The sequence below is a fragment of the Arachis ipaensis genome, chromosome B05 (assembly GCF_000816755.2).
Source record: "Arachis ipaensis cultivar K30076 chromosome B05, Araip1.1, whole genome shotgun sequence".
NCBI classification, from domain to species: domain Eukaryota; kingdom Viridiplantae; phylum Streptophyta; class Magnoliopsida; order Fabales; family Fabaceae; genus Arachis; species Arachis ipaensis.
Genome location: NC_029789.2, coordinates 88,831,296 through 88,847,918, shown reverse-complemented (window position 1 = coordinate 88,847,918; position 16,623 = coordinate 88,831,296). Strand labels below are relative to the sequence as shown.

At 35.8% G+C, this 16,623-nt stretch overlaps 1 protein-coding gene and 1 long non-coding RNA gene across 13 annotated transcripts; both read right to left on the bottom strand.

Moving 5' to 3' along the window:
- Positions 26 to 8,292, bottom strand: LOC107643718 (AP2-like ethylene-responsive transcription factor AIL1). 12 transcript variants are annotated; one of them, XM_021124126.1, is made up of 10 exons: positions 8,040 to 8,292; positions 7,550 to 7,674; positions 7,111 to 7,181; positions 6,980 to 7,010; positions 6,712 to 6,880; positions 6,001 to 6,219; positions 5,106 to 5,253; positions 4,861 to 4,943; positions 4,465 to 4,616; positions 858 to 1,910 (listed from the first exon to the last, which is right to left on the bottom strand). In XM_021124126.1, exons 5-10 carry the CDS (start codon positions 6,805 to 6,807, stop codon positions 1,907 to 1,909), a joined length of 702 nt encoding a protein of 233 aa, XP_020979785.1. In that variant the 5' UTR covers positions 6,808 to 6,880; positions 6,980 to 7,010; positions 7,111 to 7,181; positions 7,550 to 7,674; positions 8,040 to 8,292; the 3' UTR covers positions 858 to 1,906. The 12 variants fall into 12 exon arrangements, 8 of the variants coding, with proteins under 8 accessions (XP_020979789.1, XP_020979788.1, XP_020979785.1 ...); XM_021124125.1 differs by having other exon boundaries at positions 6,712 to 6,826; XR_002363198.1 differs by having other exon boundaries at positions 4,465 to 4,639; positions 4,865 to 4,943; positions 5,106 to 5,260; positions 6,712 to 7,010.
- Positions 12,458 to 15,591, bottom strand: LOC110272203. The gene is made up of 2 exons (XR_002363197.1): positions 15,445 to 15,591; positions 12,458 to 12,646 (listed from the first exon to the last, which is right to left on the bottom strand). It is a non-coding gene; the product is annotated as an uncharacterized LOC110272203 (long non-coding RNA).

Here is a 16,623-nt window from a genome sequence, read left to right as displayed (position 1 = left end):
TGGGGATACACAGGTTTGGTATCTAATTCTTTTTTCCTCTTTTGTCCCTGTTCTTTTTTATTAAAAAATGGGTTTACCTATAACAGAATTTAAAAACTGAACCACTCCTAATAAAAAAAACTGACACCACGTACTTAGGATACATAAATAATTATTAATTTTATTTTTATCTTTAATTTTTCATGATATTTTTTAAAAATTATTAAAATATAAATAATTAATATAAATAACGTATAAAGAAATAGAATATAAAATAACTGATATATTTTTAAGTGATCAATATATCTATACTAATATATAATGGGGATACGGAAGTTTGGTATCCAATTCTTTCTTCCTATTTTACCCCTGTTTTCTTTTTATTAAAAACTGGCTTTATCCCACGACATTAACTTAAAAACTGATTTCAATAAAAAAAACTACTACTACATACTCAATTCTTTTTATTTTATTTTATTTTTTCAAAAACTGGCTTTACTCCACGAGAGATTTAAAACTGATTCACTTTCAACCCACGACAGAGTTTAAAGCTGATTCACTTTTAATAAAAAAAAATTTATGCGCCTTCAATCGTACTTTACCCAAGAGAGTTAAATATCTGTTTCACTTTCAATCGTGCTCTTGCAATCGTTTTTCTTCTTTGCGTCTTGCTACCTTATGTTCTGACAAATATAATTGAAAAATTGAACGAATTAGCAATCACATTATATCAACTAATATAATTCCTATTCCAAATCCATTGCCAAGGATTAACTACAATTAGACAAATGGTCAGAGCCACCCATCATCATCGTCGTCATTTTATTTCAGGTAACATAAAACTTAACATGTATTATGATAATTTAATTTTTTTGGGCTATAAATTCAATTTTTGCTTAATATCTGTATTCTACTCTTTGAAAAATCTAGGACTGAAAACGCATGATAATGGAATTAGTCCAAATAACAGACGTCATAGTAACATACACAACTAGAAAATGGATTAATATAGACAGATTTACAGACAGATTTAGTCTTTATTACAGACGGATTTTTGGTTACCGACGAAATTACAGACGGATTTTGTCCCTCTGTAAAAGCCTCGTCTAAAATTATTTATCGACGGATTTTTTTCCGTCGGAAAATTACCAACGGATTTTTACCAGTTACCGACGGATTTTCCCTCTGTAAATTCTCCATCGATATCCCAAGGACGACGAACTTTCCGACGGATTTTCCGTCGGAAATTACAGACGGATTTTTCGTCTGTAATTATAGACGAATTTTCCGTCAGAAATTGGAGCCTTGAAAGCATTCCAAACTCTAAATATAGACGAAAAATCCGTCTGTAAATCCGTCAGTAAGATAAAACATTTTTTTTTAATTTTTCTATTGCAAAATAAACCAGTTTTCATACAAAATAAATATAAATTTAATGAATACAAATTTTCATCTAATTTTCATCTAACTTGTATCTAAACATTCATAGTATTTCAAAATAACCAGTATTTGATATTAGCAATAGAACCAAACATGATGTTTAGTTTTTACAATGTATCAAGAACAAAGACAATAAAACCAGGTTAATTATCAAATTTTCATTGAAATTTTTTGGTTTTTACAATGTATCAAGAACAAAGACAATAGTGCCAAGTTAATTATCAAAATTTCATTGTGAAATTTTTACATAAATACACACATAGTGATTAAAACAAGGCCAGCCATTCTTGATGATATCCCAAATGTCATATCATTTCCATCATACATTTACGCCAGCAAATTCTTTGGCCATGCTAGTGGGTACCATTTTCACAGGAGACTACATATGTAGAGGACAGAAATTAATTAAAAATATTGGATTCATCATAAACTACTACATTGTATCAGTATCTTGTTTTATATGGGGATTTTCATTTTCTGTTTTCTTTTACCTTTGTTGTTCTTTTACAACAACAACAACAACAAAGCCTTGTCCCACTAAGTGGGGTCGGCTACATGAATCAAACGACGCCATTGTGCTCTGTCATGTATCATGTCTACAGAGAGACCGTTTACATGTAGGTCTCGTTTGACCACCTCATGGATAGTCTTCTTAGGTCTTCCTCTGCCTTTCGCCCTTTGTCCATCTTCCATCTCATCCATCCTCCTGACTGGATGTTCTATCGGTCTTCTTCTCACATGTCCAAACCACCTGAGACGCGATTCAACCATCTTTTCCACAATGGGTGCTACTCCAACTCTCTCCCTTATATCTTCATTCCTTATTTTATCCAATCGCGTATGACCACTCATCCATCTCAACATCTTCATCTCTGCCACACTCAGCTTATGTTCGTGCTCCCCTTTAGCCGCCCAACACTGCGTACCATACAGCATAGCCGGTCTTATAGTGGTGTGATAGAATTTACCTTTAAGTTTTAAAGGCACTTTTTTGTCGCATATAAAACCAGATGCACTCCGCCATTTTGACCAACCTGCTTAGATCCTATGATTTACATCTTGTTCAATCTCTCCATTGTCCTGAATGATGCACCCAAGATACTTAAAACTTTTAACTTTTCGTAGGGTGTTTTCTCTAATCTTCACCTCTATATTGGGGTTTTCCCTTCTCAGACTGAACTTACATTCCATATATTCCGTCTTGCTACGGCTTATGTGCAGACCATACACTTCTAGAGCTTCTCTCCATAACTCCAACTTCTTATTTAGGTCTTCCCTTGACTTTCCCATAAGGACGATATCATCGGCAAAAAACATGCACCATGGCACAGGCTCTTGGATGTGCTCTGTGAGTACTTCCAAGACTAATGTGAAAAGGTATGGACTTAAGGATGATCCCTAGTGTAATCCTATACCAATAGGGAATTCCTCTGTCACACCACCTTGGGTCTTCACACTAGTTGTGGCCCCATCATACATGTCTTTAATTGTCCGAATATATGCGATCCTTACTCTCCTCTTTTCTAAAACCTTCCATAAGACCTCCCTTGGTACCCTATCATACGTTTTTTCCAAATCAATAAACACCATATGTAGATCCCTTTTATTACTACGATATCTCTCCATCATCCTTCTTAATAGGTATATCGCTTTAATGGTAGATCTTCCTGGCATAAATCCAAATTGGTTCTCTGTTACTTGTGTCTCTTTTCTCAACCTCCGTTCTATCACCCTTTCCCACAACTTCATAGTATGACTCATAAGGTTAATCCCTCTATAGTTTTCGCAACTTTGTATATCCCCCTTATTCTTGTAGATAGGTACCAAGGTGCTCTTTCTCCACTCATCAGGCATCTTCTTTGACCTTAAAATCTCATTAAAAAGCATGGTTAACCAGTTGATGCCTTTTTCTCCAAGACCCTTCCAAACCTCAATCGGGATTTTATTTGGTCCTACTGCCCTGCCATTTTTCATCTGCTTTAGAGCCTCTTTTACCTCGAAGTCTCGAATCCTTCGAAAGTAGTCAAAATTTTGATCTTCTTCCCTTGTGCATAATCGACCAAGGCTCGGAAGAGTCTTCTGTCCCTCATTAAATAACTCGTAGAAGTAACTCTTCCACCTTTCATTAATCTTCTCCTCTTGAGCCAACACCTCTCCATCCTTATCCTTTATGCACTTAACCTGATCCAAATCTCTCGTTCTTCTTTCCCGGCTCTTTGCGATTCTATATATACCTTTTTCTCCTTCTTTCGTGCCCAAAGACTGGTAGAGACCCTCATATGCTCTTGTTCTTGCTTCACTTACAGCCACTTTTGTCTCTTTCTTAGCCGCCTTATATTTTTTCCAGTTATCTGCATTACGGCATAAAGACCACTCTTTAAAGCATTCCCTTTTTATCTTTATCTTTTCTTGTATGCTCGCATTCCACCACCAGGACTCCTTGTCTCTTAGTCCTATTCCTTTAGATTCACCAAAACTTTCCTTTGCTGTTCTTCTAATAACTTCTGCCATCTCCATCCACATCTCTTCCGCGCTTCCATTTCCATCCCACTTTGCCTCTTCTCCTACCCGTCTTAAGAAGCTTCTTTGTTCCTCACCTTTCATCCGCCACCACCTCGTCCTTGGGTTCTTCGTATGATGTCTTTTCCTCAACTTTTGCTCGACGCAAAAATCCATGACGAGCACCCTATGTTGTGTTGTCAAACTCTCTCCCGGGATAATTTTACAGTTAATGCAAAATTTCCGGTCGACTCTCCTCAACAAGAAGAAGTCGATTTGAGAGCTTGTCATGCCACTCTTATAGGTTATAAGATGCTCTTCTCTCTTTTTAAAACATATATTTGCGATGAGAAGATCAAAGGTTGAGGAAAAGTCCAAAATAGTTTTACCCTCGGCATTGATCACCCCGAAACCATGGCCTCCGTGAATACTCCCATATCCAGTCACTTCTCTCCCAACATGGCCATTTAAATCTCCTCCTAAGAAAATCTTATCTCCCAAAGGTATGCCTTGAACCAAACTCTCTAGATCCTCCCAAAATCTTACCTTTGTTGTTCTTTTGGTGCAAACTTATCCACTAGTAGTTTTAGCTTCCTATATAATCCTATTTCTACTCTTTTATCACAGAAATAAATATTTTCAGCATTTTGAAACAGTTTCATAAAATAGGAGATCATCAGCCATTCAGTCCAAATAAACTATATCATGCAACGTTCATTTGATTGAATTTGTAATCCATAGTGTGAACATTGGAGAGAGAGAGAGAGAGAGAGAGAGAGAGAGAGAACTGGAAATAGCTCATAACTATGCATACTAATTGGACCAAAAAATATATATTTGCAAAAGGGAAAAAAATAATGAAGAAATCCAAACAAATAAATTTTAAAATGTCAACAAGTGAAGAATATATAGTTTTTTATTTTATTTTTTTTCACTAATTACCTTATCTTCCTTTCCTAGTTTGCCCTTCTTTTTTGCAACTATTATCCCACAAATGTGCTTCATATCTGCCGATCCATCTATGCCTAATAGAAGAAACTCAAAAGGAAAAAATGTTAAAAAATATATATATTTAAATAAAAAGGCAAAAAATAAAATAAAGAACAAAAAAGCAAAATAAAAGTATGTTTTAAATAGTTGATAAAATTAATAATGAAATGAAAGTGAAAGTGAAAAATTTGACTAATCTTGTGACACCTCTGTACTGTGAAGTTCTTTGACCAAATGTCTCAATGGATTTCCTATGAACAGTTTGCTTACTACTATTATTGTGTCCTCTCTTATTATTCTTTTCAACTTCCACCATGACCTTGCAAGAATTTGAAGAAGAACCTGCTGAAATCTGATTATGATTATGAGTTGTTGAAACACTTACATGGCTTGATGATGATTGAGAAGTAGATGAACAACCAGGACTCATTGAAAGACTTAAAGTCTTCAAATTCCCACCTCCACCATTAACATTCACATTAACACTTTCCACCATTTCATTATTATTATTATTATTATTATTATTATTATTATTATTTCCATTAACCCAGTTTCTTTAACATTACATAAATCCCAACTGAATGAAAATAGCTTTATTGCTATAGTAGTATTAAGAGGAAATTATGTACTATGAAGGAAAAAGGTTGAATTATCCTTTAGAAAGCACCAGGACAATATTCATTTTCCTTTGTACATTTTGATATTGATTCCTGTGCAGGAAAAGCTAGCAACTTTCAAACAATCTAAGCTACCTTGAAACAACACATTTTCTCAAAAGCAACCAAAGACAAGAATCAAAGCAGAAATTTTAGGCGCAAAAAGCAGGGCATAATGGCAAAAGTCAACCAAATAAATACAACAAAATACAATGCCTAATTGAAGACTAAAACTTTCTCAAATTTTACAAGTCTCGTTTCATTTCCTTAATTACCAATAATAAGAAGGATCGTAGTTAATTCAAAGCCATATGAATTCATGTAGCAAAGGTGCATGCAAAACGTCCCTTTCAAAAGTACAAAAGAAAAACATTAGAATGAGTAGAAAAAATTAATATGATGATGAAGATGAAGAGTTTAACTGAATGTCACTCACAGAAGCAAATTCATGGCCAGGAAGAATAGCAGCAATCTCCTCCAACATGGAACCTAGTGTCAGTGAAGGACATCTCCTGAGAAAGGCACATGCCTCAGAAGCCTTGGCCATGGCAGTTTTTTGGTCCTCAGCAGTAACAAAAGGCAGAATTGGTGCCTCACCCCAACCCACATAATTGGGAACACCATAACCACTGTAATACATCTGACCTACCAAGACCTGCATTACGTATCCAAACAGAATAACATTTATTCTTCATAGTAAAAAGACAAGAATCCACAGATTAGAAAACAAAAATACTTTAATACTCTCTCCAGTTACATTGATTTATTAATGTACTAAAAGAGGTAGAACACAACACAGAATGATAACGGTTCATTTATTGGCTAAGTACACAGAATGATAACCCTTTTCAAGTACACAGAATGACTCAGCCATGCATTTTATACTTAATTTTCAATAGAGAAACAAGATAAGCATTAGCCAGAGGAGAGGTAAAAAATTATCAAAAAATTAAGACATCATATAATGTTAGAAGAAGTGAATCAGCTTTATTATACCAAATTCAATTATAAATGAGTCATTGACTTTGGAGATTTGATACATTGAATTGTTCTATATGGACATAAATAGAAGAAACTATTAGCCCCTAAAAATGCTTAGAACCTAAAACTAGATTAAGAAACACTCATAATTAAAAGTAGAAACTACCTGGCCAGCAATCATTCCAAGTCCCGTGCTTTGCATTAAAGACTTTACACCCACGCCATCACCAAGTTTTTGACTAGCTGGTCGGAACTCTTCCATAGATTTCTCAGGGTTAGTTCTTTTTAAAGATCATGTCAATAAGAGCAGATTGAATCAGATTAGCCTCCTGCTTCTATTGGTGGTAAAATTTATCAAAACCTTCAGAAATTTTAAGTGAAAGATAGCGAGGTTTTAATCTTAGCAAGTAACCTCAAACAAGAAAAGCTTATACCTTTCTTTCTTTTCAATTTTTGTTCAGTCAACTGTCAAACAAGAACACATTCAAATAATTAGAATAAAGCAACAAAATTTGGTTTAATGAGGAGAAATAAGCTACAAGACATGTCCTGAATATTAACTCACCTCCAAATCAACATATGAGGGATTTCTTCCTATTGATTTAAGAAATTTGTCAAGACCACTTGCATTTAGAGCTGCAATTTAAAGAATCAGACTTTATATATCAGTGTAACTGCAGCAATGCATAATGGACCCAACAAAGGACCTATTAACTTCTGTCTTATGTCAACTAAACTCAATATGCTAAATTTTCACAGCTAATCCAACAAATTGTGTCAGATGAAATACTTTTCAACCCAGAGCAATGGAACTATGGCAGCCTCATCGATTTTTTAGAATTGCGATTGCAATTAATACTTAATTACATCATGCTGTTAAAACACCTTTACTCTCTGCAAGAGTTGCTATACTTAACAATAAATAGTGAGAAATATCTCAAGACATATGAAGTACAAATATATGTTAATAAAATAATAGAAATATAGAATCCCATAAAGCTTACCCTAAATTTGGTTAGGGCACCCCAAAGGACAAATGTCTCATTGCAATCATGATGCCTATGATTCCCTCTCAACCTGCCAGGCCGAATCTCTCCTATATGAACCGAAGCACAAGTGAAAGCTCCACCTGCAGAGAACCAACCACCATTTCCCTTTCAAATTCCAATGGCCACAAAACATAAAATCACATCGTACATCTAAGCTTCCATTAAAACACTCAAATACATCAACAAATCCACTAAACACTAGGAAACAGATCCATAACAAGAATGAAAAATCCTCATTAAAAAAAACAAAGCTAAAATGCAAACTATTCTCGAAATGAACGAGACACCAAATTACTCCACCCAAAAATTCTCAACTTCAATTTGACTCTGCTCCATCGCATAATCACATTATAAACATGCTAATCATGATACAATTTGACATACCGATCTCTAACTAAAAGACAATGATGAGAAACACCGAAGTTAGAGGGGGAAAAAGAAAAACCTAAAATGCCAGAAGCTCGAGCTAGTGAGATAGGGTCGAGGAGCCAACCGCGGGTGTCCTTAGCGACTGGGGAGGGGACGGAGGAGCTGAACCTAACAAGGTTGGCCATTCTATCAGCTTCGCGGGTTGATTCCGTTAGCGGCGGAGAGAAGAAGGATCCCGTTGAAGGAGAGGGGAAAGCTAGGTTTAGCTAAGGGAGTTCTCCGATTTGAAGTTAAGCTAGGTTTCTTTGATTTGTGTGTTGTGAGTGGAGTTCGAGTAGATGCTAGGTTTAACTAAATATTATACTAATAATAACAATAACTTTGTAATAAAATTTTGGTAACAACATATATCTTTTAAAATTAAATAGTAAAATTAGAAAAGATCTACCATAAATACAAAACAATAACTATTGAAAAATAGTACAAAAATATGTCTTATTTTATCTCATGTATTTATTAATGTATTGTACAAATTATATGGATCCTTTTTATTATAGAATTTTTATTCAATTAAAAATTTAATAGATAGTAAAATTTGGTCATGGCAAAATGTGTTCTAATTTCTTAAAAAATATATAAATACTATATTAAATATTACAAGTCAATAGGTAACTAAATTAAAAATTCTCAAATTAAAAACATAGATAACATTGTATATATTTTTTTGAGTTATCGGACAAATTTTTATTGAATAACTAATTTAAGTACAAACTAAAAAAATGCTACTACAAATATTATTTAATGGCAATAACCGTAATACACATAACATCATTTAGTGATGAAAACTAAATCTTAATTAAATTACAGTAACTAGATAATAAGCCCTTGATGATAAAAAAAAACTTATCAAATTAAAATTTAATAATGTATGGAATATAACATAAACACCCGAAAAAAAATAAATTACAATGAATAAACTAATTTTTAAAAATATTTTTGCAATTTTAGCGGACAAAATCCTCATCATATCGTTATTTTGTCATAATAAATTTAAAAAGTTAAAATTAAAATATTATAAATTAATAGACAACATTTAAAATTTTTAAATAAATACAATAGAAGCATTATCATTCTAAAATCTGCCTCGCCGCCTCTGCCTCGCCGCCTCCGCCTCGCAACCTCGCCGCCTGTTTTCTTGCTTCGGCTTTCTTGTTTTCTGTTTCCTGCTTTCTTGCTTCTACTTTCTTGTTTTCTGTTTCTGCTTCTTGGTTTGGTGTGTTGCTGTTGTTTGGTGTTCTTGGTGTTGGTGGTTGGTGTTGGTGGTGGTGTTTGTGTTGGTAGTGGTGGTGGTGGTGGTTGTGGTGTTGGTAGTGGTGGTGTTGGTGGTGGTGCTGGTGGTGGTGTTGGTGTTGGTGGTGGTGGTGGTAGAGGAGGTGATTGTGTTGGTCGTGGTGAGGGTATTTTTGTCCAAAAAAATTAAAAGGACGATTTTAATACAAAAAAATGTTAAGGATGATTTTAAATCCAAAATTACAATGGGGACGGTTTCGATTCGGACCCTCAACGTCATGGACCAAAACAATACTTATCCCTAACAATAATTTACCTGTATATAGGATTTTATTTTATAAAATATATATGTAATTTCTAAAATAAATTATCAGTTAGTAGAGAAGTTTTATATAGGTGAGGCAGAGACTGAGCTAATAGTCCAACTAAGTTTAAGGATCATACCCGAAGTTTAGACAAATTATACTGTACAGTTCTGATAAGAATTATGGCCAAGAGGGAACCAAGAGAAGTCTGATGCAGAAGACGTTCCTTGTGCCATAGAACACCAGTCAAAATCTATCCAGGAAAATAGCACATTAGCATTTAGGACATACTTGCAGTTTTACATAGTTTAGTGCCAAAAGACAACACCTACCAGTTTATGAATGCTTGCATTAAAAGAAGAGTCTTGACTGAGTATAAGGAGTATAATCAGCAACATGTAAATTTGATTAGCTGTTCTCCTTAGAGCATTGTATAGAGCTTTCAGAATAGGCATTAACTGTTAATTTCATTAGATAGATAAAGATCACAATAAGTGGCAGTGACATATATCATATCGATAATCAAGTAAACACATGAATCATAACGTAATAAGCCTCCACAGGATTCTACTTCAAAGTCTTCTTTTGTCTTCTAGACATATAACTAATTAATTCATTCCCACTTCCTCCATATGAGAAACTTTAAGTTTGCTACCACATACCAAGGTATCCATGTCAGTCCGCACCAAGACATACTCTAAAAAGGTAGAATTTCCTTGCAACAGTGAGTACAGAAGAAGAACAACAACCTCATTAGCCAAGCATCTGTGGGGGAATAAAAGTGATAAGGTTTTAGAAACTGATGTGTTTAGAAGCACGAGTATATAATTAAGGACGCTTAATGCAAAAATGGAAGTCAATAACCAGGAGACTCTAGGGTTTCTAACCAAGAAACTGATGCACCGAGGACACCAATATCTTCTTTTGCTTTTCTTAAATTCAATTATTAGTAACCAATTCAAACATTATTAACAAGTTCAACATGATCCATGCTAACTGCTAAGTTTCTTCATATATGGATAATCATAATTCATTCTTCTCTCCCTTATCATGAGTCATGACGTATAACCAATGTAATCCTTAATCTGATTTATCTTTTTAGGGATATGTATAGCCATATCAATCTCATAGCAGGGACATCTATATTGTTATATACTTTATTACTATTATTTTATGGCACATGCTATTTTAGTAATAGTCCACATTCAACTTCTGACGATAACTAAAATCTTGATCTTCGTGTGTTAGTTAGTAGTTATATATCAACTCACAGATTAGGAATCTTATTTCAGCAGTGTTACATTAATTAACATAGTTAGCAGGTAGATGAATTTTTACACAATATTTTAAATACTTATTATAACTATCTCAGCTTGGAATAATAATAATAAATTACAATTCTTTTTTTCATTATATGATCCTTCTCAGCTTAATTCATAGGATGCACATACCATAACTTTCCTCTGATTTATAGTGGCACAATCATTTAAAGCTTAGATGTTGTCAGATCCCTCCAACCTTAGCCACTCATCAGTGGCTAATGCACGTCTATTACTCTATAACAGAAACAATTCCAATCAAGAAAAATAATTAAATAACCAACACTTTTTTCTTAGTTTAAAAATATTAACTCTATGAATACGAAGCAACAAACCTGGCCAACTTGTTTCATAAATTCAATTATTTCTGGGCGAGGACCGACGCCGGTGGACCAAACTACCATTTCATGAGGTATGGAAGCAACTTGACCGCTTACTCTATCTTTGGCCGAGATTTCTCTCTCACTTACTTTGATAACCATAGATCCTAACTTCACATCTATGCCATCCCTTTTGAACTTTGTTTCAGCAGATTCTATGATTCTCTTGTACAAAGTTGGGGGCAGGCATCCCAGTGTCAGAGTTTTAAACTCAACAGAATCAATTTTGTATTTCAGAATCTGCTCAGCAATTATGGGCTTTGCAATATTCTTTGCAATCTCACAAATTGCCTAAACAATAGAACAATTAACACACTAAGACAAACAACCAACCAAGGTAAAAAGCAAAAATGAAAAAGGGTCAAAGCTTATTCAAAATGCAAGTACCTTATCAAGGTAAGGGTATTCAAGAAACTTGTTTAGCCAATCAATCTTTAGCAAAAACACAGAAACAAAAAACAATGCATCAATAAAAACCTAAACCCCAAAAAATTCAACCAAAATGAAACTAATCAATGCATTCAGGAACCTAGATTTCACAAGCAATTTTATAAGAACATAAAATAAAGAACTGTAACCATTACAAGTTCTTATCATAGAACAGGAAATAGAATTAGAGTTAGTGATGGAACATAGGATAATATAATTAGAGTTAGCGATGGAATTGAATGAAAGAAAAAAGCGATGAAAGAGAAAGGAGATTAAGGTTACCTGCACAGCTGAGGTGAGATCAAAGAGAGAAACACAGCAACACATGGAGAAGAGCAAGCACTAGTGGCGAGATCGAAGAGAGAAACGCACATTAGAGTTCGAAAGGGAGCGACGCGAGCAAGGCTAACAGAAGGGGTGCGATGGGGAAGAACCGGAAAGGGGTACGACAGAGCCTCGGTGCGATGGCGATGCAAGGCCGATAGCGCTGCCCATGGAGCATTTAGAGCATGGTTCTGAAAACTGAACCGGACCGACCGGTTCAACTGGAAAAATCTGGAACCGGTCACCTAACCGGTCCGAGTAAGGTTAGAAACCGTCTGGCAGAAAATCGGTAAAAAAACCGGTCGAACCGACGATTAACCGGTGAACCGGGAGAACCGGTCGGTTTTTTTACGGTTTATTGGTTTGAAAATATAATCCTAAACGGCGTCGTTTTGCTCTTAAAAAAATAAAAAAAAAGGAAAAAAAATAAAACCCAACAAAGTAACAAACAGCACTACGTCTACGTCCCTACCCCTCTCTCTTCTCTCTCACTCTCACATTCAAATCCCTAACCCTATCAGAGCCCCCAGCCGCCGCTACCGTCAGCCCCCATTCGCCGCTACCATCAGCCCCCAGCCGCCGCCACTCTTCTCTTCCTCAACGTCTCTGTGCTCGTCGCGAAGCCACTCACCTCACCTCCTCAACCCTAATTTCCTCTTCTAACTTCCTCCAACAAACTCCACCGTCACTACCACAATTGACGCCGAATCGGAGCTTCTGTCAGCGAAACTGCCACCGTCGCAGATCGAAGCAGCTTCCAGCGGCGTCGTCATCTTGAACTCTGAACTTTGAAGCTTCTGGCATCGCGAACGTCTACTCAGCCCTGTTCTTCTCGCCGTCGCCAACGTGTTTGTTCCCCTCGCCGTCGCCAACGTGCTTGTTCTCCTCGCCGTCGTTCCAGTGCCTCCAGAAGCTTCCTTCCTCCAACAACAAGTTCACCTACAACTGCGACAACCACACCTTCAACTTCCTCGTCTATAATGGCTTCATTCGGTTTCTCTATTTTTCTCTCTAGATCTGTTTCCTCTGATTCAATTTTGTGTATATATGTATACATTTTTGTGTAAATTGTGTTGTTTTGAATTTGATTTGTTTTGTTTGAATGGTGCAGTACTGAAATTGATATGGTTTTGAAACTTTAATTAAAATAAAAAAAAAAGAAACTGATGATCCTCTTCTAGCTCACTGTCACCACGGTCGTTCCTCCCTCGCCGTGTCTCCAGTAAGCCGCTGCTTCTTTAGTTTCGATTTCTAAGATTCTGACTTCTGAATTGATTTTTTGTACTAGATTCTGAGTTATGATTCTGTTCTGAGTTGGGTTGTTGCTTAATGTGATTCTGAGTTTTGTTTGGAATTTTGGATTGTTTCACTTAGTTTTTCTGTTTCTAGATTTTCTAGGTTTGGAGGTTGAGTTGTCTGTATTATGAGTTTTTGTTGTTGAAAAGCATTGGATTTGTTGAACCTAGTTAGGGTTTGGTTAGTTATAAGAGGCTTGTTGCATAATAAGAAATTTCATCAATGTGTTATTCAATTGAATTGTATATTGGCAGCCCAAAAAGGGATAATTGAATTGTATAAGAGAATTGATGTTGAATAATTAGCCTTGGCTTGACAATGTTGCCTGCAAGATCTTTAATTTTTTGCAGCTTGAGTGGAAATTCTGCCTCAGTTAGTTGTTTTAAAGTTATCAATAAATTTAACTCAATCTGAATATTATCAATGAACTTTTCATCTTCAATTTTTTTTATATCTTAAATTCTATTAAAATTTTTTTACTTAAAAATTCATGAATTTTAATGAATTTAAATATATAAAATTATATATTAAATTTTTAATAATTTTATTTAATATTTAATTAAACCGGTTGAACCCTAGTTGAACCCCGGTCGAATCAATGAACCAGTGAACCAGTCACTTCACCGGTTCATTGACCGGTCCGGTTCTCGCAACCTTCTGCACCTCTCCTTCCCCACCGCTACCGCCACCGTCACCATTGGGCGCTATTTCTCTATTCACAACTCTCATCGTTCTCAATTTTGCATTAACACTAGCTGCTATTTCCTCCAAACACTAAGTGGAGGTGTGGTACTCCTTTGAAAAGACAACAATAGAAACCTTGAATTCCTAACAGTAGTAGAGGAGTGTAGTGCAGCGAAAGAAGGAGAAGAAGATGATGAAGAACGAGAGAGACAAAACAACAGTAGCAATGGTGGGCAGCAACAAGCACTTTCTTAATAACCCAATCCAAGTTAATCTGTTTCCTCTATTTTCACACAATTTGGCCAGAACCAATATGAACAACCCAGAGCATGATCCCATCATGGCCATTCAAATCAACTGCTTCCATTACGAAAGAATTGCAATCACACTCTGCGCCTCTCACAAGCTCGGCAACATTTCCACTCTCATCAACTTCGTCAATGACTGGGCAGCCATCACCAACCACCACCAAGATCAGAACCACCCATTACCCTCTCCGTCCTTACTGGACATTAGAATGTCCATTTTCTCTCAAGGAGACCTGTCGGTTTACCAAGAGAAACCCTACTTTGGTCTCCCGAAATTGGTCTACAAGAGGTTCGTGTTCGAAGCTTCCAAAATCGAAGCCCTCAAAGCCACGGTTGCACCGATTCATCTGACAAGATTTGAAGCGGTGGAAGCACTAATTTGCAAGTGTACAACTTCTGCACTAGGGTTAAGTCCTAACTCCTCGTTGTTAAGCACGATTGCGGTGAATCTCTGCAAGAAGATGGATCCTCCTGTTCCAAACAAGACCTTAGGAAACATGATAATTTTCTTCATATTTGGCAGTGGTGGTGCCGGTAGTGGTAGCGGTGGCAGTGGCGTTGGGGGAGGGTGAGGTGTAGCAGCACGCCATGAATAATTTGGGGATGATGGTAGCAGTGGTGGAGAGAAGGACAATTTGGGATTTTTGAATAATTTTTTAGAGTTTGAATACTTATGTCATACAAAAAGCATCTTCCATGGTTACAACTATCGTTTCTTTTCTACATAGGTACATTTGTCAGCGTCTGCATCTTTTATGGGTACATATGGTAATTTATTCTTTTTTAAATAATAGAAATACCATGGTTCTGAAAATTAGACCGGACCGGCCGGTTCGAACGAATTAATCGGGAACCAATCCTCTAGCCGGTCCGGTCGTCCTCAAAAATCGGCCTGTAAAAAATCGGTAAAAAACCAGACAAATCGGTGGATAACCGATAAACCGGATGAACCGGACCGGTTTTTTTCCAAGGTCCGGTTCACTGTTTAACATAAAAACGTCAACGTTTAAAAATAAATAAATAAATAAATAAAAACGAAAAGCCCAAAACGACGCAACAGCAACACGAGCCCCTTTCCTTTCTGATAAACAAATTGAAACAAACCCTAGCAGCCACCTTCTCCAGTCACCATTCCACTCACCTCACCTCCTCAACCCTAATTTCCTCTTCTAACTTCCTCCAACAAACTCCACCGTCACTACCACAATTGACGCCGAATCGGAGCTTCTGTCAGCGAAACTGCCACCGTCGCAGATCGAAGCAGCTTCCAGCGGCGTCGTCATCTTGAACTCTGAACTTCTCTAGATCTGTTTTCTCTGATTCAATTTTGTGTATATATGTATACATTTTTGTGTAAATTGTGTTGTTTTGAATTTGATTTGTTTTGTTTGAATGGTGCAGTACTGAAATTGATCTGGTTTTGAAACTTTAATTAAAATAAAAAAAGAAACTGATGATCCTCTTCTAGCTCACTGTCACCACGGTCGTTCCTCCCTCGCCGTGTCTCCAGTAAGCCGCAGCTTCTTTAGTTTCAATTTCTAAGATTCTGGCTTCTGAGTTGATTTTTTGTACTAGATTCTGAATTGGGATTGTGTTCTGAGTTGGGTTGTTCCTTAATGCGAGTCTGAATTTAATTTGAATTGTTTCACTTAGTTTTTCTGTTTCTGGATTTCTGTTTCTGGATTTGGAGGTTGAGTTGTCTGTAACTCTGTATTCTGAGTTTTTGTTGTTGAAAAGCATTGAATTTGTTGAATCTAGTTAGGGTTTGGTTAGTTATAAGAGGCTTGTTGCATAATAAGAAATTTCATCAATGTGTTATTCAATTGAATTGTATATTGGCAGCCCAAAAAGGGATAATTGAATTGTATAAGAGAATTGATGTTTTGAATAACGGTTCCGCTATGTTACCAACAGCATATCTGCCAACTTCTGCCAACTCTTATTTATAATTGTGTTTTATGAAAGTGTGTTCGTGGATGTGTCTAATAAAAATGTCTTTTTTATAGCTGTGTTTAATAAAAGTGTCTTTATAGATATATTTTCTGGATGTGTCTCTTTATATATGTATTTAAAATATATTAATTATTAGACACATCCACGAACACACTTCCATGAAACACAATTATAAATAAGAGTTGGCAAAAGTTGGCAGATAATATGTTGGTACCCTATACTTTTCCTTTGAATAATTAGCCTTGGCTTGACAATGTTGCCTGCAAGATCTTTAATTTTTTGCAGCTTGAGTGGAAATTTTGCCTCAGTTAGTTGTTTTAAAGTTATCAATAAATTTAACTCAATCTGAATATTATCAATGAATTTTTCATC